Raw genomic sequence first — 26,716 nt, forward strand, 5'->3', positions numbered from 1 at the left:
AACAGCTGCGCCACCGCGCTGCACGAAACAAGAGGGCCAGGCATCCTGGGACGAGGCAGCCGTACGCTCCACTACTGAACCTCTGCTTTCATCAGACTTACACAACACATGGTGCGCTGCAGGGCCATGTCAGCTAGTGACAGCTGCAGAATGGGCTCTGTGTGTGTGTGTGTGTGTGTGTGTGTGTGCTGCTATACTTGTGCAGAATGCACTGAGACATATATATGAGCTCACTGCTTTTAATCACAGTATGGTATTTATATATTAGTCATTTCAAATGCAGTAGCTGGAGGTGCAGTGATTATATAGCATAAGTTGCTGGATTTTAAACGCTCGGGTTCATGTAGGCATGATTCCTCACAGAGAAAAGCTATGGTCACATTTAGTGTTTTTCAGCAAATTTTTTGCAGGTAAAATCCAGTAATTTTAATAGGAAGCCGTGTGATCGGGAATTTCGTGTCTGGGTGAAAGTTAGTAATGCTGAATCTGCTTGTGATTTGAAAGTGGCTTCTGTGTGACTATTATCCCGCCCCTTGTGCTGCCAAAACAGATCTGATGCGTCAAGGCATGGACTCCACGAGACCGAACGTGTCCTGTGGTTTCTGGTAGACTTGTAGTACTTGAGACCGGTCTTAAAGGATTAGTTCACTTTCAAATAAAATTTTCCTGATAATTTACTCACCCCCATGTCATCCAAGATCCTTCTTTCTTCAATCGAAAAGAAATGAAGGTTTTTGATGAAAACATTCCAGGATTATTCTGGTGGACTTCAATGGGCACCAAATGGTTGAAGGTCAAAATGACAGTTTCAGTGCAGCTTCAAAGAGCTTTAAACAATACCAGACGAGGAATAAGAGTCTTATCTAGAGAAATGATCAGTCATTTTTGAAAAAAATGTAAATGTATATACTTTATATAAACAAATGATTGCTTTCTAAGTGCTTCAGCCAAAACCGCACTTTTGTATTCTTCAAAAAGCTTACGCTGTATATCCTACGCCTTCCCTATTCTACTTATGGAAAAAATTTAACTGGCGCTGCATTCGTTCCGTAAGTAGACTAGCGAAGGCATTGGACATACAGCGTAAGCTTTTTGGAGACTACACTCTAAAAAATGCTGGGTTAAAAACAACCCAAGTTGGGTTGGAGATGGACAAACCCAGCGATTGTGTTGTTTTAACCCAGCGGTTGGGTTAAATGTTTGCCCATCCTGCTGGGTAGTTTTATTTAAACCAACTATTGTTTAAACATTGCTATATGGCTATCTTAAAATGAACCCAAAATAGTTGGGAAATTAAAAACCAGATGCAATTAGAGGCAACAATAATAGACAAAAGGTGAATGTTTATTAATAAGCTTTAATATTTTATTAATATAAATTTAATAGTTTAAGAGTTTATTAATATAAATTTATTAATAAGCAATTTAATAAATGTTTATTGTTTAATAAATATTCATTGAACATTAATAAATGTTAATTTCCAACATACTTTGGGTTAATTTTAATTAAGCAATACAGTAATTTTTAAACAATAGTTGAGTTAAATAAAACTACCCAGCAGGTTGGGCAAACATTTAACCCAACCGCTGGGTTAAAACAACCCAATTGTTGGGTTTGTCCATTTTCAACCCAATTTGGGTTGTTTTTAACCCAGCATTTTTACGGAAACGTGGAAGCACATGCTGTGCTCATTTGTTTATATAAAGCATATACATATTTTTTTTCGAAAATGAGTGATGGTTTCTCTAGATAAGACTCTTATTCCTCGTCTGGTATCGTTTAAAGCTCTTTGAAGCTGCACTGAAACTGTCATTTTGACCTTCAACCGTTTGGTGCCCATTGAAGTCCATTATATGGAGAAAAATCCTGGAATGTTTTCATCAAAAACCTTAATTTCTTTTCAACTGAAGAAAGAAAGACATGAACATCTTGGATGACATGGGGGTGAGTAAATTATCAGGAAAATTTTATTTGAAAGTGAACTAATCCTTTAAGAACATTTTTTGAAGGTCTCGCTGTTGTCTTGGGATTTTATTTCAAGACCGGTCAAGATCACAACTGCGGGGTGATCGCTAAATTGCCTTTGCATTGTCTGATTTCTTGGCTAACATCATTAATTTAATTGGATGTAAAACTTCAAATTTAATTTATTCTGTTACTGTTGTGCCGGGTCAGAAATCAACAAGGGATTGTGTCAAAAATGTCACCAAAATTAATACGAATGCCCACAAAATTCAATATATGATTACAAAAAAGTTCTTGTATGAGATCTTGATATTTATATTATAACATATGGTATAATTAAGCAATATCACATGAAAGAGGGCTATTTGATTTTTTTAATTTTTTATGCATTTGTATTTGTACCACTTCAGATGCAACTTCTGTTCCATCTCTGCAGTGTAGATTTTGTTGTTAGTGATTTCAATTGATTGGTAACAGCTCTATATAGTGTCTTATTATTCTAGTTGTAATTATTGATTAAAAATAAGACATTTTTCAGGCAGTAAATGTGGATCTTTTTTGAGGAGTGCTAGTCTGGTCTTGGTCTCGGTTTAGGTGGTCTTGACTACAACACTAGTTTCTGGCATCAAGATGTTTGCAGCAGGTCCTTCAAATCCTGCAAGTTGTGGGGTCTCCATGGATCAGATTTGTTGGTCCAGCACATCCCATATCTGGATTGAGATATGAAAACGAGTGTATTCTGACACCTTTCTATCAGAACCAGCATTAACTTCTTGAGCAGTTTGAGCTACAGTAGTATACAAAATATATCTTGAAAGTGGTAGTTGTGTAGCTGTCAATGGAGGGACGGAGAGCTCTCAGATTTCATCAAAAATATCTTAGTGTTCTGAAGGTGAACGAAAGTCTTAACAGGTGTGGAATGACATGAGGGTGAGTAATTGATGACAGAATTTTAATTTTTGTGTGAACTATCCCTTTAATTGATGTATACAAATGAAATCTAATTGTAAAGTTACCCGAATCTACAACATCACAAACATCATCTTTGACTTGAGGCACCAAACAAACATCTACCTAGCAACCACTCAGATTGCAACTGCATAGCAATGCTCTAGAATCCACTCAGAACACCTTAGCAACCACATAGCAATGCATAGCAGCGGCCAGTGTGACAGATCATCAGCATTTCCTTCAGAAAAAATCTAGTTCTCTTTTAAGTTTTCATCCGTCACTTCTCTCTCCATGCAATACTTGACAAGCCTTACTAATATTACACTTGTGATGTATAGATAATGTCTTGTATTATATGGACCGAGTGGAGGTGATAGACAGCATTTTATTTTTGTACTCGCTTCAGGTGAAATGACACGTAGGTCTTTACAGTAATGCAGGAAATAATGACATCCGCCTACGAACAAGTTTGTCTTCATTGCATGCATGGCACATGACATCACTGACTGACTCACATGTAATCCTTAAAATACACAACTAGACAAAGGTTTAGACATTTTTAATTCTTTATCCTTTTCACTCTTTCTCTAACCAGCATCACGAGGTGCATCCATTTGAAACAGCACTGAAAGACTAGAGATTTTTTGTTTTTTGCCACTTTTCCCTCACTATCTGCTCTAATTCATCAAATAATTATTAAAAATGATTGATTTTGATTTTGAAAAGAAATCCATACCAAAGACTAGAATAACACAAGACGCGTCACTCGTATTGTTTTGAATGGGTGAAAGTGTAACGCGCAATATGGCGGAATAAGTCCAGCCTTCAAAATAAGAGCCAATCGCCGACTGGTAAAGTCATCGCGTCACTGCAGCAGCCGTTAGAAGCACTGGTTTCTATAGAAACAGTCAGACGCGCGCCTCAGAAATGAGGCACAAGAGACGCGCATTTAGGTCTGCGCATGCGCATTACCTTGATCCAGCCTGAAAAATACCGTTTTTTTGTCATGATTCGAGCGTTTGAAAAAACAATTATGAGCCGGTTGTTGTCAAAATTCATTGGTGATTTCAAATATGAAATTTAATCGAAAGCTTGGCAAACAGCTTTGGAGAATTTGATGTTTCCTCATTCAAAGAGATAGAAGCTGCACTTGAATGCCCGAGAGGCGTTTCAAAGATGGCCGCCGAGTGAAATGACTTCTCTTAAAGCAGAACGAAGTAACTTTTTTTACCTTCATAAATAGTTTTCTAAGTCCTTACGATGGTTAATTGACTTGTAGTGGTGTGTTTGAGGCGAGCATTAACCCCCTCTGGCACGTCTACGCCAGAAAACAGCACTTGCAAGTTGAGCTGCACCGACCCGAAACAATCTCGCCTCATGTTCACGTTCACGCGAGAGTGACAAAATGCTTTACGGTAATTCAAAAACAATGTATATATTATGTCTTTATAAGACAATTTCGAAAATTACCCACCTCCATCGAGTGTACTGTATTTGCAAATTACCCACCTCCTCTTTCTTGTACTGTATTTGCAAAACTACTGCGCTGGCGAGCGTTGTAGTCGTTGTAGTCCAGAGCTGCGCTTATGACAGTGTCATTCACTGAAGGAAACTGTAGGGGGAGCTTCGCGAATCTTGCTTAGTTCTGCTTTAAATGGACTTTGTCCGTACCTTTTTGTATCAAAAGAAACAAAGATATCACACTGGATTGGTACCAGATTGGATTGGACGAGAATATTTTTGGTGCGCCAACAAAAACAAAATAATGACTTAAATAGTGATGGCCGATTTCAAAACACTGCTTCAGGAAGCTTCGGAGTTATATGAATCAGCATATTGAATCAGCGGTTCGGAGTGCCAGAGTCACATGATTTCAGCAGTTTGGCGGTTTGACACGCCGAATCATGATTCGACACAAAAGATTCATAACACTCCGAATCTTCCTGAAGCAGTGTTTTGAAATCGGCCATCACTATATAAGTCGTTATTTTGTTTTTTTGGCACACCAAACATATTCTCGTGGCTTTAAAATATTAATATTGAACCACTGTACTCACATGAACTGATTTAAATATGTTTTTAGTACATTAATGGATCTTGAGAGAGGAAATGTCCTTGCTGGCTATGCAGGCCTCACGGAGCCATCGGATTTCATCAAAAATATCTTAATTTGTGTTCTGAGGATGAACGAAGGTCTTACGGGTGTGGAACGACATGAGGGTGAGTAATTAATGACATTATTTTCATTTTTGGGTGAACTAACCCTTTAATAGTGTAGAAGGGGGCAGGACTTCAGATTCTAGAGAGCATTTGATTGGACAGATGTTTTCCATTGTAGCATAAGTTTTGAATGCTTATATCTCGTAAATGTGAATTTTGTCATTGTTTTGGAACACACTAGCTTTTTCATAACTTTATATTCATACTAAAAGCTGAAAAACTGAAATTTTGATTTCAGGGGAACTTTAAAAGGTACTAAAATGTACACTTTATGTACTATTATAGGCATTAGCAACCTTTAAGGCATTCATTTGCAACCTTCAGGGGTTAAAAAAGGTGTATCATTTAAAAAGATACCACCCCAGTGACAGCTTTTGTACCTTTTTTTCTGAGAGTGTACTGTAGAAATCTAATTTCAAGCATTTAAGCATAAATCTTCAGAACAGAACGTTTTATTTATTATTTTTTAACTTAATTAACAAAATGTCCCAGCTTTTGACCGGTAATGTGAGCACTGTGACTGCGGTGAACATACACCATTATTTATGCGGATGACTGCTTTGAGCTTGAGTATATCCTGCTCAGAGCTTTGATTAATGTAATTGGGTCACTGGGGTGCCGTTGTGTCTTTGAATCTTCATTTCCAGCTTTGATTCTGCCGCTGTATCTGTGGCATGCGGTGCTCTGACAGCATACCTTCACCTCAGACAGGTGTTTGTTCCCACAGAGAGCGGTCAGGGGAGTTTAACAGGTGTAGTCTCAGCCCACATTTTCTTTCACTCTCTCTCTTTCTTTTTCACCGCACTTCTCTTTCAGTCTCACTCGTACAGGTGATGTGAGTCACTGCAGGATTCATATTAAAGCTCCAGATCTAAGTGTCATGCTGGGCTGAGACATCATGACCTGGACAAACCCTCTGACCCTTCTACGGCAGGGCTGGGCGAGGCACAGGGACCGGGACAGACCCGTCAGGACGGTGGTCTCCAACCTGCCCTTTGAAGATCTGAAGAAACGTGACAAGCCGAACCGCCAGTATGAGGGCAACGTGATCAAAACCAACAAATACAGACTTTGGTCTTTCATCCCCATGAACTTATTTGAGCAGTTCCACCGTATGGCCAACATTTATTTTGTGGGCCTGGCCATCTTGAATTTCGTCCCAGTGGTCAATGCGTTCCAGCCGGAGGTGGCTCTTATTCCCATTTGTGTCATCCTGGCACTGACCGCTGTCAAGGATGGCTGGGAGGATTTCCGGAGGTATCAGAGTGACCAGCAGCTCAACAATATGCCTTGCTTCATATTCAGCAGGTAAATGGCTCACACATCTTTGGTGTGATAACTGTAAAGTGAAAATAATTGAGTGATATTAATATTAATATGAAAGTATAGGGTTGAACATGTTAGTTATGCTTAGTGGTTCTGTTGTACAACATAATATTCAAAGCCCATTCGTTTCAGGCCTATTTCTGCTATAATTATAGTAAAGCTGCTTATATTTAAACTTTTATTGACAAAATGTAGTTAATAAAATTAATTAATTTATTAAATAAATGCCATGCTTTGTTTTGTTTAACTAAAATGAATTATTTGAAACAATTATCCATGTATAATGCACTTTCCACCATTGGATCAATTCTGAAAAACAGCAATTTTAAATTTTAAAACAATTTTATGCTTTGAAATAACATAAAATGTGGTATTCATGCCACGTTAAAGGTGCTAAAAATTAATTTTAAATGCTAATACAATGTTTGAAGGGTTCATTTACACAACCCATTCAACAATTACATTAAAGGGGTCATGACATGGATTTTCTTTTATCATTTTAATGTTCTTTGAAGTTCACTTGTAATGATATTAATTGTTTTTGCACTCACACAAACACACAATATAAATATATATATAGTTTATATATATATATATAATTATATTATATTATATATATATATATTTGAGGAAAAAGGGTTATTTTCATCCCTCATTCTGACCCTATGTCTGTAATGATCCTTTTTTAAGGCGCTGCCCCTTTAAGGCTTGTCAGTAAACGGCCACTGTTATGATTGGCTAACGTCATTGCATAGGAAATGGTATCAACGCCCACTCACTATTGCACGTGAGTAAGTGTTTTGAAAACATTATCCATATAAAAAACGATCATACAAGCCGAGCATTCCTTCACTCTTTGTCCTGTTGTCAGCAGACGTCAGAAACTGAACGCACATCTGTATACTGTACCAGTATATCATGATCTCTTAAAAAAATAACAAACAGAATTCAAATTTGATTGACAGGGGATCATAATGCCGTATCCGCCATTTTGTCTAAAAAACCAACCGGACAGAAGAGTCAGTAGGAGATTAATGATTGGTAGACTTAGACTTGAAAAATGGTTTATATTGACGTCTTTCCGCGGTTGAAACAACATTCCTTCTGGTGTTCATTCATGTTTATTTCATGCTATAAATAGGAAGAGATGATCGGTTTATGTTCCGCTTGAACTGAGGCGCTACAGCGATCTGTCATGACACATTAAAGAGCCACAAAACGATATTTATTGGAATTTCTTTTAAAAATGACAGAAAAAAAAGCTGTTTCATACGAAACGTTACTCTGCTTTGCGAAGGGTCAATTGCAAAACACATTTTAATAAGTTAATCATCTTTTCACTATAGGCCTTAAAAATGTGGCTGTTTAGGATTTAGTATTAGTATTTATATGCACTGTAAACCCGAATAAGTTGGGCTATCTCAAAAAAATTTAGGTAATCAGTTACATCAATTTTTTTGAGTTATGATGTTTCCACTTTTAAGTATGCATAACTATCAAGTTTTGAGTTTATAGTACTCATGCATGTTAATTGCTCCTGACTTAAAGTACTGAGTTAGCTAACTCATACACTTAACATGGCAATTAACATTATAATATTTTGAGTTCATCCAAATCAAATGAGTTGTTTACTTCACTTTAAACCCTAATAAGGAAAATGCCAACTACTAATTTGCTAACATGTTAACAATAGCATGGTATAACACATACTGAATGGGTACAGCAACTTAAAACGTGTAACTTACCTGCTCTCAAACCCAGCCGCATGCACCGCTTGTCACCATGATGGTAACTCTCCAAAAACCCACATTAACAGAAACTCTTCTAAATTAGCATAACAAAACATTAATCACTACTAAATCTCCCTTACCATTAATCTTGCACAGAAAAAAACATTATATAAGACTTAATTTGAGCATTTAATCTCCCTTTTGAGTGCCATGGGCAAAACATGCTGGGAAATAGAAATCCCACTTAAGTTCGTCTAAATTAAAAGAAATGAGTTCATACAACTCAAAACAATAAAACATTTCAGTTTACTTGAAATATGTATTGCTGTGAAATACTCATAACAGTTAATTTAACTCAACTAATTTGTTCAATTTAAGTTTGTCCTACTCAAAACAATTGAGTATTTTGAGCATTATTAATAAATACTGTAGTGGAGATGGATGAAACAGCCCTTAAATCCTTACAGAACGCTTTGTGCATCCATTGTTAGGAAAATGTGTATAGTTTCTCATAAAATATATAAAAATAAATAAATTGAAGTTGCCGGGGTCTATATACAGTGACTCCATCAAATGTCTCTCTGCACTCTTTCTTGCCTCTCTGCATCCCTCGCTCTCTTCCCCCCCATCTTTCTGTGAGCTGTCGTGGTGCAGGCTCGCTTGAATTTGTGTTTCACTTCATCTGTGTTTCGAAACCCCATGGGAATTTTTGACCTAGAAATAAAATTTGTGTGGGAGATTTTTTTTTTCCTTCTTTTGAAGAGCTGCACAATGTCTTGCATCCAACGCATTGTGTGCATTTTGACGAGATCCTCAACATTGTGTTGCATCAGAGGGGTAGACAGAGAGGCATCGTTTAGATCTATTTTAAAATGACTGAATAGCTGGTGGGAAAAAATGAGTAATTTACCACACTTGAGAGGTGGAAGGACTGAGAGACTAGGGGTTAGAGAGAGAGAGAGAGAGAGATTTCACAGCAGTCACAGGTACACCCTGAGATATATTCTTACTTCCAAAAGAGATTCCAAATCCATCACTTATTGCCATGGTTACTTAGTCTCTTTCATTTTATTTTGAGCTAAGCCGCTGCTCCATTTTGTGATTCCCAAAGTGTTTCCATAAGGGAGAGCCCAGGTGTCCCAGCAGCACCGGGGCAGGAACTGGCTCGGGTCAGTCGAAAACTGTCCTGACGTGCCTGCCATGCCCAAAGGGAGTGTTGGAAAAACTACCTCTTTTGCCATTTTTATTATTCACAATATGTGCTTTGCTGTTGTTTTGACCATCTCTCAGTTTTGGACAGCTGGGTTATATTATATTCAGAGATGTAACAGACAAAATATTAATTTATTAACTTGTTTCTGGTCTTATATTACATCAGTGCATGTTATTTCAAAGAAGATTGTTTGCTTTCAAATCTTGTATCAAAATATAATGTTGCGGCATTACAGCAGATGTGGCTTACTTTTGTTTAAATATAAGTTGTAATTATACAGATGCAGATACATAAAATGCATCCAGATTCGTACACTGGAAAAACAAATAGTAACCTAAAATGGTAGAATCTGAATTAAATGCTTTTGTTCAAGTCAAAATATTATTTAACATAACTGAATCAACCTAAATGCATTATTTATACCAAACGAGCTAGTTTATCTAAAATGCTGGGTTAAAAACAACCCAAGTTGGGTTGAAAATGGACAAACCCAGACTTCATACGAGTGAGTCATTGAATCATTTACTCAACTCTTTCATTTGCTATTTAATTCAGGAATGAAGTACCGGTACTACAGTTGATTCTGCTGTGGCTTTGCTCTGAAGTGTTTTCGTTAGCTGGAGAAAAGCAGTCAAAATAACTGGCGATATAGTGTCTTAAATGGAAGTAGCTCAATATTAAGTTCTTGTTTATTGAATTGTAATTATATAAAAGCAATATTATACACACAATAATGTGATATTGCTTAAATATGCCACATTTTGTAAGTGAAATGCATTGTTTAGTCTTCCATGTGATTTCAAGAGAATACATTTTAGCGATTGGGTTGTTTTGACCCAGTGGTTGGGTTAAATGTTTGCCCAACCTGCTGGGTAGTTTTATTTAACTCAACTATTGTTTAAAAATGACTGTATTTCTCGCTTAAAACCCAGAATATGTTGGAAATTAACATTTATTAATAAGTTTAATGAATAATAATTAAACAATAAACATTTAATAAATTGCTTGTTAATAAATGTTCACTTTATTATTGTTGCCTCTAGTAATTATGTGTCTGATTTTAGACCAATTGCTGAGTTTGTCCATTTTAAACCCAACTTGGGTTGTTTTTACCCAGCATTTTTAAAGTGTAAGTTACCACTTTTTACAGTGTAAGTGGAGGAATTAGGATTTTGGACAGTCTTTTACAGTAGGTGATGTTGTGGAAGGTATTATTGTGTGTAGATTCCTGAATTTTCAGGCCTTACTTTGAGATCGTAGTCAATACTTTTTGAGGCAGGGAGCACAATACCGTATTCCAACTTCCTCTGCTGATCTGTAGAGTTTCCATACCACAGTGAGATTGAAAAAGTTAATATGCTTTCTATCGCTGCTCTATAGAGCTGAAGCCTTTCGGTCTTTGATACCTCAAAACTTTTTGAGCTGTCGTGGGAAGAAGAGCCTTTGGTGAGTTTTTTTGATGATGTAAGTTCGTTTCAGCACAAGGTTGTTAGCACAGCACCATTCAGTTAGAGATGAGACCTCATTCCTGCAACTCTATCTGTGATCAGATCAACCAGTGTAGCATTTAGTTGGCATGATTGTATTAAATGCTACATGAGGGACAGAGAATGCCTGCATAGCAGTTTCTTCTGGTTCAGAATTTGGAATTTTTCACCTTATTTTTAAACGTGAAAGTAAGCTATTTTCCTTCGGATTCATTAGTCGCTATAGGTAGAGATGGGTGCTTTCGAAACACTGCTTTGTGAAGCTTTGTACTTTGGAGCGCTCATTTTTAATGGTGTTTTTGTATAAGAAAAAACAAAGCAAGAGTAGAAATTAATTGTCTCTTATTGGCCTGATTAGCTAAGCCCTCTATAAAACACAAAACAAGACCGACAAATGAATAAAAGAACTAATTTTGTACAGACACTTCATATTTAAAGATATTTAATGATTTTGTAGATTATATTCAATAGATTATACTTTCAAGAAAACGTTTGTAATAATTGGTTTGTAAAAGATGTACGCATGTCTGGGTTGAGTTTTCATAGTATTTACACTGTTTTGACCAGCAGGGCGTCAGCATCTGGTGTTTTGAGTGCTTTGAAACAGTGAGTCATTCTGCGAAGCGATTGGTTTAATTAATTCTGTGTTTCGAAAAGCTTTGTTTCTCCCATCATTAGCTATAAGTACACACTAAAAAGTGCTGGGTTAAAAACAACCCAAGTTGGGTTGAAAATGGACAAACACAGGGTTGTTATTTAACCCAACTATTGTTTAAATGTCTGGCTTAAAATGAAGCCAAAATATGTTGGAAATGAAAAATAAGACATAATTACTAGAGGCAACAATAACAATCAAAAGGTGAACATTTATTAATAAGCAGTTTAATTCAATTTAGCAATATAAATCATTAAACTTATTAATAAAGGTTAATTTATTAAACATATTAATAAATGTTAATTTCCAACATGCTTTGGGTTCATTTTAAGCAAACAATACAGTAATGTTTAAACATTAGTTGAGTTAAATAAAACAACCCAGCATGTTGGGCAAACATTTAACCCAATCGCTTGGTTTGTCCGTTTTCAACCCAACTTGGGTTGTTTTTAACCCAACCACTGGGTTAAAACAACCCAAACACTGGGTTTGTCCACTTTTAATCCAACTTGGGTTATTTTTAACCCAACCACTGGGTTAAAACAACCCATACCCAAACCCACTAAATAACTAGAAGAATAACAAGTGTAGTAAACCGTAAAACAAATCTGTTTATGATTATGATAATTAAACTAATATTATAACAAACACCAGTTTGCATTTTCATGATTTTCAGTAACTTTTAACATTATGCCAGTAGGTGGCGACAAGTCTTTATGAGTGAGTCATTGAATCATTTATTTAACTGATTCGAAAACTCAGATTAATATGAGTGAGACATTGAATCAATAATATAACCTATTCAAAAACTCTGATTCATACGAGTGAGTCATTGAATCAATAATATAACCTATTCAAAAACTCTGATTCATACGAGTGAGTCATTGAATCATTTACTCAACTCTTTCATTTGCTATTTAATTCAGGAATGAAGTACCGGTACTACAGTTGATTCTGCTGTGGCTTTGCTCTGAAGTGTTTTCGTTAGCTGGAGAAAAACAGTCAAAATAACTGGCAATATAGTGTCTTAAATGGAAGTAGCTCAATATTAAGTTCTTGTTTATTGAATTGTATTGATATAAAAGCAATATTATACACACAATAATGTGATATTGTTTAAATATGCCACATTCTGTAAGTGAAATGCATTGTTTAGTTTTCCATGTGATTTCAAGAGAATGGTGCTTAGGCACCATGATGCACGACAACCAGTAGTGATGATTTCATTCAGCTTCTTGGCAAGGGCTGCTTTCCCTTTATGACATTGTTTTATCATGCTGGAGTTTCATACCCATAAGTAAACAATTCAATTTCAAACGGTTCCCAGCAGTCAGACAATCCCTCGTTCCACTGGCTCCACAAGGGAACCGTCTGTCTGAAAGCAACAAAATCATTACGCTAATCTAATACTTCACACGGTTTTACACTGTACAGTGTTACTAATGCTTGTAATGTGCACGTTTCCCTCCCATATTCGAACTGAATGAACCATGGTGCTTTCCTCCAGCGGTTATGATTGATTAGTTCCTATTCTGCCCCAAAGGGAGAGAGTTTTATAATATTGTTCACACACATAGTCGTGCACTTTCATTAAAACAGCTCAGGGCAGACAAAGTGATGCTTATTCCGTCTTGGCTGTTTAATTCTCTCCTGCTGTGAATTTTTACTGCTGTTGAATATTTAAGAAAATAAGCAGCTAGTCCTCATGTTCGTTTAGTAAACAGGATTTTTGAACTTTCTGAAGAAAATTCGAGTCGTGCTTATACATGCAAAACTGACCACCGTGATGCTAGGGTGTTGTGGATGGTCACTAGGGTGTTGCTAAGATGTTCTGGGTAGTTGCTTGGGCGTTGCTAGATATGGGATGGGTTACTCAATAAAGTGTAATAGGCGTACTTAGAGTGGTTTGTTCAAATCCTTAATACTAAGTAGGTATGAGCAATAATCTAATTTTTAATGAATAATATTTTTTGAGGGGTCAATAGGGATATTTCTGGCATGATAGTCTAGTGATGTAATTTTGTAGTATACAAGGGCTGGAGTCGAATCCTACAATAATATAAATTTCTATAATGCACTAAGGAAATTTGAACTTGGCTGACTGAACTGATGCATGCAGTTAATTAATATTACTCAGTATGCTGTAAAATCAAATCGATTAATCGCGATTAATCACATCTAACATAAAAGTTTGTGTTTATATATGTACACACACACACACACACACACACACACACACACACACACACATATTATATAAACACAAACCTTTGTTGGTATGTGATTAATTGCGATTAATCGCGATTAATCGATTTTATAGCCCTATTACTCAGTACTTAAATGTATAATTATACTGTAACAAGGACATCTTACACAAAGTGTAAACGTTTATTTTCATAATATATAATTAATATTACTCAGTAGGGCTGTAAAATTGATTAATCGCGATTATTGGCATCTAACATCAAAGATTGTTTATATATATATGTGTGCACCAAAAATAACAAAATAGTGACTTTATTCCACAATATATAGGCAAGGCAATTTTATTTGTACATCTCATACACAATGGTAATTCAAAGTGCTTTACATAAAGAAGAAGAATAAAAATAGAACATAAGCAATAAAAATAACAGTAAAAATGGAAGAGCTAGGAAGTTTCAGGGAGTTTTTTGTTGTTGTTGTTGTTGTTGTTGTCCATCAGAGTGGATCTAAACGGATCTATCCATAAGAACAGATCTAAATGGATCTTCCTCTGTATCTAGTGATGGGTGATTTCAAAACACTGCTTCATGATCTTCGAAGCTTGTTTCGAATCAGTGGTTCAGAGTGTGAAAGTCACATGATTTCAGTAAACCAGGCTTCGTTACGTCATAAGTGTTTCAATGGTTCATGTGACTTTGTCAGTTTGATACACGCTCTGAATCACTGATTCGAAACAAAAGATTCGTAAACCTTGATGAAGCAGTGTTTTGAAATCGCCCATCACTAGATAAAGTCATTTTTTTGTTATTTTTGGTGCACAAAAAGTATCATCACTGAAAATCTCCTTGGTTCTGCACAAATCACTAAATTAAAATATTATGGTTTCAAAACGGTGAAATTCAACAACAAAACAAAAAAAAAAACGCTGAGTTAGGGGCGCCATTAATTTTGTATTTAAAAATAAGTACTTTTTGTCTTTTGGAAGTTCATTTCAAAATCCATTTGGCTGAAAACTTCAGGGGCTCTTGCTCCCAACAATAATAGTGATGCATGCTTTACCAAACACCTCTAATGTCTACAAAAGGCAGGTTTGGGCTTGCAGTTTATAATCAGGCTCCTGGACATATGTGGAGAAGAGAGGGGCAGTTGGTGTGGAGGAGGGATGCAGGAGGAATTGTCAGGAGTGAGGCAGGTAGTTATTTATAGATCGCTTTCCTTGTGATAGAACATACTGCCCCCAAACTTTCATTAAGAAATACATCTGCGGCAAACAATGGCAAACTTTAACAAACAGTTGCCAGGCTGGCTGACTTTAATTAGCATGCATGAGCTTTGACATTTGACATGCCTTTGTATCACAAAAATGTGAGTAGGATTCAGTGTAAGTAATGCCTCCCGTCCTGATGAGTCACGCTGATCTTGTACAAATGTTCATGCATGCACCTTTCCCACATAACGTATGGGTTGTTACGCTTCTGCTAGAGCAAACATGACCTACCGTGTTGTATGCAACCTTGCTCATTTCTTTGGTCTGATGCCTGTCATGTGAAACTAAGAAACTTTGGTCTCTCCCCTGCCATTTAACTGAGAGGAATGCAGATATATTGGTTGATTAGATTGAAAAAGCATGCTTTGAAATGCTGGTTGCACCTACTCGTTCATAGTTAACATCAGAGACACTTCAAAACGCATCTCAGATGATAGAATGAGGACTTTCTGATAGAGAGTAACCGGTGATTATGATTGATTATGATGAAATGATAATGATTATGATGGAATTGCCAGCCAAGCATGATCATATTTTATCTTCAGCCACTGTAGTTTTTCACTTTACAGACGGCGTGTGAACGTCACAAAATGAGTTAAAATTCAGCGTGCGGTGGAATGCTGTGAAATGGTATAAGGTGTTGTCTCTCGTTCAAAGATAGAGTATTCAAGAGCAGGTGTTTGTCCCACACATCATCATTTCTTCACACTCACACATTTTGACTGACAGTTAAATGCCAGAAATAGACGTCTCACTAATCACAGACTGCAAACAGTGAGTTCTTCTGGAGCGCTCCTCGCAAGATTTATCTCACGCCACTATCTCAAACAGACATCAGCCACTTCATTCAGAGAAATGCTTGCATGGCACAAAACAGCAGCAGTCCTGCCTAACTAATATTCTTTTGTCAGCCATTTTATTAGTAAAAACATAATTAATTCATTTTCTTCACTTTGTGGTGTAATTGAAATGGATTCAGGTTTGCATGAAGGAAAAGGGGTTGTTTTGAGGACAATTTTTTCCTGGCAGTGGGAATGGACTGTACGTTTATCCATAATTTGACAGCAGCAAGTACCACAAATTCAAAACAACAACAAAAAAGAATTTTTCTTAAGAAAATTATTTGTGCCGTTATTTTCCAAGACAAATAAGTATAATTTCCCCCACTCTTGCTCATTATTGTAATGCAAAAATTATAATAATTATTTTATGTAATGCAGTAAAAAAATACTATATTGCATTAATGTGAATCTTATATCCTTATTTGGGCTTAATTGTTATAAAAATAATCTCACAATGCAAAACAAAAAATCATATTACTATAATGTTTAATACAGTACAAATACATTGCATTAATGGTAATGTTGCTTTATTGCTCTTGATATATATATATATATATATATATATATATATATATATATATATATATATATATATATATATGATATAATAAAAAAAATTGCATATGTGAAAAAATATTATTTGCAATACAGTAAAAATATATTGCATTAATGTGAATCTAATATACTTAATTGTACTTAATTGACAATGTTACAATCCAAAATAATCTCACAATGCAAAGAAACTCATATTAATGTAATGTGAGAAAATATTTTATTTTACTTTTGTAATACAGTAAAAACACTATCTTACATTAATGGTAATGTCCTTAATTGTGCTTAATTTTTATAAAAACAATTGTCTCATATTACTTTAATGTGAAATATATATATATATATATATATATATATATATATATATATATATATATATATATATATATATATATATATATATATATATATATATATATATATATATATGTGTGTGTGTTTTTGTAATACAGTAAAAATTTTATATTACATGAATATGAATCCAATGTCCTTAATTGTTTGTCTTATTTGTTATAAAAAATAATTTCACAATGCAAAAAATGTGAAAAAAGATATTTAAAATCATTATTTTTTGTAATACAGTAAAAAAAATACCATTTTACATTAATAGTAATGTCCTTATATGTGTTTGTTATAAAAACTGTCACAATATAAAATAATCTCATATTACTTTTAATGTGAAAATTATTAAAATATATATATATATAAAAATTCTTTTTTGTAATAAAGTAAAAATGTTACCTTACATTAATGTGAATCTCATGTCCTTAATTGTGATTAATTGTTCTAAAAATAAAAAATAAATAAACAATGCAAAAAATCTCATATTACCCTAATGTAAAAACATATATTATTATTATTACCTGCAATACAGTAAAGATACTACATTGCATTAATAATGTGAATCTAATGTCCTTAGCTTAACTGTAATTAAAAGTTAACACAAAGTATTATACAGTATATACTTTCTTTTTTGGGAGGTGGGTGGGAGAATATGAACTGCAGATTTATTTTATTTATTTATTTATTTATTTTGTAGTGGTGAAATTCACCCGTACTTTTTTGCTTGAAAAACATTAAATGTGTTATCCATGTAACCTGACCGAAGAGAAGACGTGAGCTGGAGATATGTTTAAGATGCTCCTCTGCTGAGTGTGAGGTGTGACCGTGATGTTTCAGACACTAAAGAGCCACCCAACCCGGCTGTGCGTGTACAACAGCATACCTGACATTCACAGCGTGACCCGTGTGCCCTTTGATGACGGCTGACACTGACACTTACTAGAAGATGCAACTCATTCATTGATTCAGGATGAGCTTAGTCAAACAAAACAAAAAAATGCCTGTACACATAGATATGCTCAAATTAGCAATAAATATGTCCTGTATTGCTTCCCATCTCATCATAAATTTTTCATACATGCACTATACAGTCTGCATCCGTGTATTCATACCCATATTAATAGTGTCCGAGTGTGTCTGTGCATTGATATGAAACCCCACAAAGCATCTGAAGAGTCCGTGTGAGGTATTAACTCTCGTCTCCTCACAGGAAACAGATGTGCTTCGTGGAGAGGAGGTGGAAGGATGTTCGGGTGGGGGATTTTGTGAGAGTGCTCTCTAACCAGATCATCCCAGCTGACATCCTGCTCCTGCACACGTCCGACCCTAATGGAGTGTGCCATATGGAAACAGCCAATCTGGATGGAGAGACCAACCTCAAACAGAGGAGGGTGGTGCCAGGCTTTTCTACTCTGGTAAGTGGCTATCATAAAATACCTGTGGGAGAATCTAAAGCGTACAGCTGCAGTGAGCCCGTTAGGACACTTAGGCCCTGTTTACACCTGGTATTGGTCGATCGCTACATACAAGTGTAAACGGGGTGTAAAACGTATCGAGCTTGTCCACTTTTGTAGTGTAAAGTGTAGTGGAAGTCTCCATCTACTGACTAACATGTAAACATTATGGGAAGCGCTCTAGCCAGACGGGATTTAAACTTTGACGGCTGAAGATCCAAGTTTGGTTTGAAGATGAAAAACGTTCCAAGATGAAGATGAAAAACGTGCTCTCTGTGTGTTTCATATGTTAATTGCATGAGCTTATTTCATCCAGATCAAAAGATCTGAAAAACCCATACATTTACCCACCCATAGATCCAGAAATCAGACAAAAGTGGACAAAAGAGACGGATTAAAACACCAGGAGTAAACGGGAATGTGTTTCCCTCGTCTATTTGTGATCCGATCGACCAAAACGCATCTTAATACCAGGTGGAAACGCTCAAATATTCATAAATGTCATTGATAAAGTATTAAATCAAGTGGAATATTACTATAATATATAAACTATAACTATAAAATATTAACAGAAACTGATAAATTAGCTAAATTAATTCTTCCAGATGTTAAAATAATGTTAATAAAACATTTTTTTTTTTTTTTGTGGAAACCATAATGCTTTTTTTTCAGTATTCACAGAAAGTTCAAAAGAACAGCATTTATTTAAAATAAAAATCTTTTTTAACATTATAAATGTCTTTATTGTCATTTTTGATCAATTTAATGCATCCTTTCTAAATAAAAGTATTCATTTCTAAAAATTAAAATAAAATCTTACTGACCCCAAACATTTAAACAGTATATTGTATATCATTTTTATTTATTTATTTAATAATAATTGTTATAAAAATAATCTCACAATGCAAAAAATATATTATATATTATTCTTTTTTGTAATACAGTAAAATTTTTATATTACATTATTATTTATTTTATTTAATAATAATTCTCAATGCAAATGCAAAAAAATCTACTGTAATGTGAAAAAATATATTATATATTATTCTTTTTTTGTAATACAGTAAAAAATTATATTGCATTAATATTTATTTATTTTATTTAATAATAATTGTCAATGCAAATGCAAAAAAATCTACTGTAATGTGAAAAAATGTTATATTATTATTTTCTGTAATACTACATTACATTAATGTGAATCTAATATCCTTAATTGTGCTTAATTGATAATGTCACAATGCAAACTAATCTCATTACTGTAATGTGAAAAAATATAATATATATTATTCTTTTTTGTAATACAGTAAAAAAATTATATTGCACTAATATTTATTTATTATTTATTTATTTAATTAATTATTGTCATAAAACTAATCTCACAATGCAAAAAAAACTACTGTAATGTGAAAAAAATATATTATATATTATTATTTTTTGTAATACAGTAAAAATTTTATATTACATTAATATTTATTTATTTATTTTATTTAATAATAATTGTCAATGCAAATGTAAAAAAAAACTACTGTAATGTGAAAAAAGTTTTTATTTTCTGTAATACTATATTACATTAATGTGAATCTAATATCCTTAATTGTGCTTAATTGATAATGCCACAATTCAAACTAATCTCATTACTGTAATGTGAAAAAATATATATTATTCTTTTTTGTAATACAGTAAAAAAATTATATTGTACTAATATTTATTTATTATTTATTTATTTATTTAATTATTGTCATAAAACTAATCTCACAATGCAAAAAACTACTGTAATGTGAAAAAAATATATTATATATTATTCTTTTTTGTAATACAGTAAAAATTTTATATTACATTAATATTTATTTATAATTTATTAATTATATATTGCAAAAAATATATAGTATTTTTTTTTTTTTTGTAATACAGTAAAATTGTATTTTTTTAAATCACAGTCCTTTTATGTCTTCATACTTCAGTTTTGGACAGCTTCTGAAGTTTCGTTACACATGTCTGCAGGTCACAAGGTTTATAAACCATCACTCTTCATTATGAGTCAGCCAGATGTCACTGAGAGCAGTAAAATAAAGAGTGTGATTGTGTAAAAGATAACTAACAACTCCCAAACACGCACATACCTGCCATAGCCGAGTGACACACACCGCTCTCTGTCACTGAACATGTTCAGGTGTGACCTGTTGATGTTTATTTTGGTCATGCGTTCATCACGACTGCTCAGTTTGCCACGTGTGCTTTCTCTGTCAGACAGTAGGACTTGTTGGACAGCCCTCGTTAGTCAGTTCAAATGACAATATAATTTAAAAAAATGAGGATATAGAAGGAGGAAGTCATGCATGACCTCTCTCTTGTGTTTCAGGGTGAACCATTTCAACCTCAAGCATTTGACAGTACTGTAGTGTGTGAAAACCCCAACAACAACCTCAACCTGTTCAAAGGTTATGTGTGAGTATCTGAAATCAATTTCACTCAATTTCATGCACGATTAACTACATCACGACTCCATCGTGACTGCCTCTTTTGTCAGATCCACACCAATGAGCAGTGTTTGTTTGGCCTTCACTTTTGTCATTTCCTAATGAGGAAAACTGCTTCAACCCTCTGATGCGTCACAGGGGAAAACATGTTCATGTCTCTCTTTTTAAAATTAAAAACACATCACCATTACTAGTTTTCTTGTGAGAGGTGCACATCTGTCCACTAACCCCATTTCTGCTACGTGAGGGGAAAAAATGCTTTTGTACATCATAATTATGACATAAAGGATTATCAAATCATAATTATGGGATGTAAAGTCAAAATTATGACACAAAAAGTTGTCATAATTTTTGGCTTTTTATCTTAAAGTCGACTTTATAATCATAGTTATGACTAAGTATGTCATGATTTCAACTTTATATCATAAATTCAAGTTTTTGTGTCATAATTATTACATAAAATGTAAAAATTATGACATAGTAATAATAATTTCAACTTTCTGTCATAATTTCAACTTTTGATCTCATAATATGACAAAAAGGAAAAAAATGACAGTATGTCATCATTTTGGCTTTTTAATCTCATAATTATGACTATTTCATAATTATTAACTTTGTCATAATTTCAACTTTATAATGTCATAATTATGATTTTGTCATAATTTCAATTTTCTCATAATTTCACCTTTTTTCTCACAATTATGACAAAATGTTCAAAGTATGTCTTAGTATGTCATAATTATTTTTTTTAAATCTAATTATTACTCATATCATAATTTCAACTTTATCTTATAATTTAGATTCATGTCATAAATATGACATAAAAATTGAGAATTATGACTTTGTATGTCATAATTTCAACTTTTTATGTCATAATTGACATAAAATGTTACAATCATAATTTAGTATGTAATAATTTTGACTTTTTATCAAAATTATGACTAATCTCATAAATATGATTTTGTATGTCATAATTTTTATTTTGTAATCTCATAATTATGACTTAGTATGCCATAATTGTGACTTTATCTCAATTGCAATCTTTTCATAATTTTGCCTTTTTAATCTCATAATTTTGATTGACATAAAATTATGATAGTATGTAATAATTTTGACTTTATCTCATATTTTGTATGTCATAATTTCTCTTTTGTAATCTCAGTTATGACTTAGTATGTCATAATTTTAACATTATCTCATAATTTCAATTTTGTCATAATTTTGACTTTTTAATCTCATAATTATGATTTAGTATGTCATCATTTCAGCTATATCATAATTATGACATAAAATGTTAAAATTATTAATATGTAATAATTTTGACTTTTTATCTCATAATTATGACTATAATCACATAGATATGATTTTGTGTCATAATTTTTATTTTGTGATATCAGTTATGATTTAGTATGTCATAATTTTGACTTTTTAATCTCATAAATATGATTTGACAGTCTTATAAGTATGACTTAGTATGTAATAATTTCGACTTTTTACTTAATAATTTTGCCTTTTTAATCTCATAATTATAACTTTGTCATAATTTTGACTTTATCTCATAATTTTGATTATTTAGTATGTCATAATTTTGACTTTGTAATCTCATAATTATGATTCACCAGTAGTCCACTGCAGTATATTTCAGAGGTTGATGCATCAGCACTTGCCATGTCATCTGCCATGTTGAATTCATATTGTTATAAATAATAATTAGAACATATAAAGAGGACATTCATCTACAAAAATGGGTTAGGGTCAAAGGTCGTGGATGTACACCAACATCAGAGGGTTAAACTACCGTTGCAAAGTTTCCCCCACAGCCAGAGCGTAAAGTAGGCTGACAAACAGACTTGGGCCTTTTCTGGTCCCGTTGCAGCCATATTAACTGGGTTATCACGCTGAGAGATGATTCTGATGTTCCCAAGCATTATAAAGCTCTTATCCTGCTCTTCCATTCAAAGACGGCCCCATTACTCACGTGGCACACGTTGAGGTAATTAGTCTGGGTGAATAAGGAAGATGCTGTGTTTGATGTCACAGGGAGAGGCCTGATAAGAGGAGAACGGGCTTCGGCATCGATAGTCTTCTGCTGCGCGGGTGCACAGTGAGAAATACTGATGACACAGCTGGAATAGTGGTGTACGCAGGTACATTTCATCATCACATTTCACACTACCCTCCACAGTACTGTGTGTTCACATGGGATATACTTGGCCACATACACAATTATTTTGTGGAGAGGCATATTTATTGTTTTTAATAAAGTAATGTAAAGTAAAATCGAATGATATTAGCTTAAAATATGCATAGCTTACTATATAATGAGTACATAAAATACATTAGTGCATAATAAAGTCAATTAAAAGTAATTTCTGACACTTGATTAACTGGTAATTAATAAATTGCCTAGCATATTAAGTGAATAATTGAACATAATTCATTTAATTTAAGTATTTGAACATTTAACACTTAATTTAATTCAACCTGAATTCTGGAAAAATTGGGATGTGTTTTAAATTTGAATAAAATGAAAGCTAAAAGACTTTCAAATCACATGAGCCAATATTTTATTCACAATAGAACATAGATAACATAACAAATGTTTAAACTGAGAAATTTTACAATTTTAAGCACAAAATGAGCTCATTTCAAACTTGATGCCTGCTACAGGTCTCAAAATAGTTGGGACGGGAGCATGTTTACCATGGAGTTGAATTTGGTCCCATTCTTGCCTGATATAGGTTTCCAGCTGCTGAAGAGTTTGTGGTCATCTTTGATGTATATTTCGTTTAATGTTGTTCTAAAACCTCTCAGCATTCATGTTGCCTTCCAAAACATGCAATCTGCCCATACTGTATGCACTTTTGCACCTCTATACCATCAGAGATGCTGGCTTTTGAACTGAACGCTGAAAACATGCTAGAAGGTCTCCCTCCTCTTTAGCCCGGAGGACACGGCGTCCGTGATTTCCATCAAGAAAATGTCATATTTGGACTCATCTGATCACTTTTCCAGTTTGAAACAGTCCATTTTAAATGAGGCTTGGCCCACAGGACACAACAGCGCTTCTGGACCATGTTCACATATGGCTTCCTTTTTGCATGATAGAGCTTTAGTTGGCATCTGCAGATGGCACGGCGGATTGTGTTTTTACCGATAGTGGTTTAGTTGGCATCTGCAGATGGCACGGCGGATTGTGTTTACAGACAGTGGTTTAGTTGGCATCTGCAGATGGCACGGCGGATTGTGTTTACCGACAGTGGTTAAGTTGGCATCTGCAGATGGCACGGCGGATTGTGTTTACCGACAGTGGTTTAGTTGGCATCTGCAGATGGCACGGCGGATTGTTTTTACCGACAGTGGTTTAGTTGGCATCTGCAGATGGCACGGTGGATTGTGTTTACCGATAGTGGTTTAGTTGGCATCTGCAGATGGCACGGTGGATTGTGTTTACCGACAGTGGTTTAGTTGGCATCTGCAGATGGCACGGCGGATTGTGTTTACCGACAGTAGTTTAGTTGGCATCTGCAGATGGCACGGCGGATTGTGTTTATCGACAGTGGTTTAGTTGGCATCTGCAGATGGCACGGCGGATTGTGTTTACTGACAGTGGTTTAGTTGGCATCTGCAGATGGTACGGCGGATTGTGTTTACCGACAGTGGTTTAGTTGGCATCTGCAGATGGCACGGCGGATTGTGTTTACCGACAGTGGTTTAGTTGGCATCTGCAGATGGCACGGCGGATTGTGTTTACCGACAGTGGTTTAGTTGGCATCTGCAGATGGTACGGCGGATTGTGTTTACCGACAGTGGTTTAGTTGGCATCTGCAGATGGCACGGCGGATTGTGTTTATCGACAGTGGTTTAGTTGGCATCTGCAGATGGCACGGCGGATTGTGTTTACCGACAGTGGTTTAGTTGGCATCTGCAGATGGTACGGCGGATTGTGTTTACCGACAGTGGTTTAGTTGGCATCTGCAGATGACACGGCGGATTGTGTTTACCGACAGTGGTTTAGTTGGCATCTGCAGATGACACGGCGGATTGTGTTTACCGACAGTGGTTTAGTTGGCATCTGCAGATGGCACGGCGGATTGTGTTTACCGACAGTGGATTAGTTGGCATCTGCATATGGCACGGCGGATTGTGTTTACCGACAGTGGTTTAGTTGGCATCGGCAGATAGCACGGCGGATTGTGTTTACCGACAGTGGATTAGTTGGCATCTGCAGATGGCGCGGCGGATTGTGTTTACCGACAGTGGTTTAGTTGGCATCTGCAGATGACACGGCGGATTGTGTTTACCGACAGTGGTTTAGTTGGCATCTGCAGATGGCACGGCGGATTGTGTTTACCGACAGTGGATTAGTTGGCATCTGCAGATGGCACAGCGGATTGTGTTTACCGACAGTGGTTTAGTTGGCATCTGCAGATGACACGGCGGATTGTGTTTACCGACAGTGGTTTAGTTGGCATCTGCAGATGGCACGGCGGATTGTGTTTACCGACAGTGGATTAGTTGGCATCTGCATATGGCACGGCGGATTGTGTTTACCGACAGTGGATTAGTTGGCATCTGCATATGGCACGGCGGATTGTGTTTACCGACAGTGGTTTAGTTGGCATCGGCAGATAGCACGGCGGATTGTGTTTACCGACAGTGGTTTAGTTGGCATCTGCAGATGACACGGCGGATTGTGTTTACCGACAGTGGTTTAGTTGGCATCTGCATATGGCACGGCGGATTGTGTTTACCGACAGTGGATTAGTTGGCATCTGCATATGGCACGGCGGATTGTGTTTACCGACAGTGGTTTAGTTGGCATCGGCAGATAGCACGGCGGATTGTGTTTACCGACAGTGGATTAGTTGGCATCTGCAGATGGCGCGGCGGATTGTGTTTACCGACAGTGGTTTAGTTGGCATCTGCAGATGACACGGCGGATTGTGTTTACCGACAGTGGTTTAGTTGGCATCTGCAGATGGCACGGCGGATTGTGTTTACCGACAGTGGTTTAGTTGGCATCTGCAGATGGCACGGCGGATTGTGTTTACCGACAGTGGATTAGTTGGCATCTGCAGATGGCGCGGCGGATTGTGTTTACCGACAGTGGTTTAGTTGGCATCTGCAGATGGCAGGGCGGATTGTGTTTATCGACAGTGGTTTAGTTGGCATCTGCATATGGCACGGCGGATTGTGTTTACCGACAGTGGTTTAGTTGGCATCGGCAGATAGCACGGCGGATTGTGTTTACCGACAGTGGTTTAGTTGGCATCGGCAGATAGCACAGCGGATTGTGTTTACCGACAGTGGTTTAGTTGGCATCTGCAGATGGCACGGCGGATTGTGTTTACCGACAGTGGATTAGTTGGCATCTGCAGATGGCGCGGCGGATTGTGTTTACCGACAGTGGATTAGTTGGCATCTGCAGATGGCACGGCGGATTGTGTTTACCGACAGTGGATTAGTTGGCATCTGCAGATGGCGCGGCGGATTGTGTTTACCGACAGTGGATTTGTTGGCATCTGCAGATGGCACGGTGGATTGTGTTTACCGACAGTGGATTAGTTGGCATCTGCAGATGGCACGGCGGATTGTGTTTACCGACAGTGGTTTAGTTGGCATCTGCAGATGGCACGGCGGATTGTGTTTACCGACAGTGGATTAGTTGGCATCTGCAGATGGCACGGCGGATTGTGTTTACCGACAGTGGATTAGTTGGCATCTGCAGATGGCACGGCGGATTGTGTTTACCGACAGTGGTTTAGTTGGCATCTGCAGATGGCACGGCGGATTGTGTTTACCGACAGTGGATTAATTGGCATCTGCAGATGGCACGGCGGATTGTGTTTACCGACAGTGGTTTAGTTGGCATCGGCAGATAGCACGGCGGATTGTGTTTACCGACAGTGGATTAGTTGGCATCTGCAGATGGCACGGATGGCACAGATGGCACATCTTTACTTTATCTAAGATATCCTTTTATAGCTAACCATGTGACAGACCTGATATCAGTTAACTAAGATGTTC

General features: G+C 35.8%; 1 protein-coding gene across 1 annotated transcript in view; it reads left to right on the top strand.

The window, feature by feature from the left end:
* Positions 1 to 6,034: 6,034 nt before the first annotated feature.
* atp10b (ATPase phospholipid transporting 10B) overlaps positions 6,035 to 26,716 on the top strand; it is a 46,457-nt gene continuing 25,775 nt past the window's right edge. Inside the window, exons 1-4 of the mRNA XM_067364095.1 lie at positions 6,035 to 6,444; positions 17,966 to 18,170; positions 20,569 to 20,654; positions 22,727 to 22,833. Coding sequence (XP_067220196.1) covers positions 6,035 to 6,444; positions 17,966 to 18,170; positions 20,569 to 20,654; positions 22,727 to 22,833 — 808 coding nt within the window. The remainder of the gene's footprint in view (positions 6,445 to 17,965; positions 18,171 to 20,568; positions 20,655 to 22,726; positions 22,834 to 26,716) is intronic.

This window comes from Chanodichthys erythropterus, chromosome 1 (assembly GCF_024489055.1).
Source record: "Chanodichthys erythropterus isolate Z2021 chromosome 1, ASM2448905v1, whole genome shotgun sequence".
NCBI classification, from domain to species: Eukaryota; Metazoa; Chordata; class Actinopteri; order Cypriniformes; family Xenocyprididae; genus Chanodichthys; species Chanodichthys erythropterus.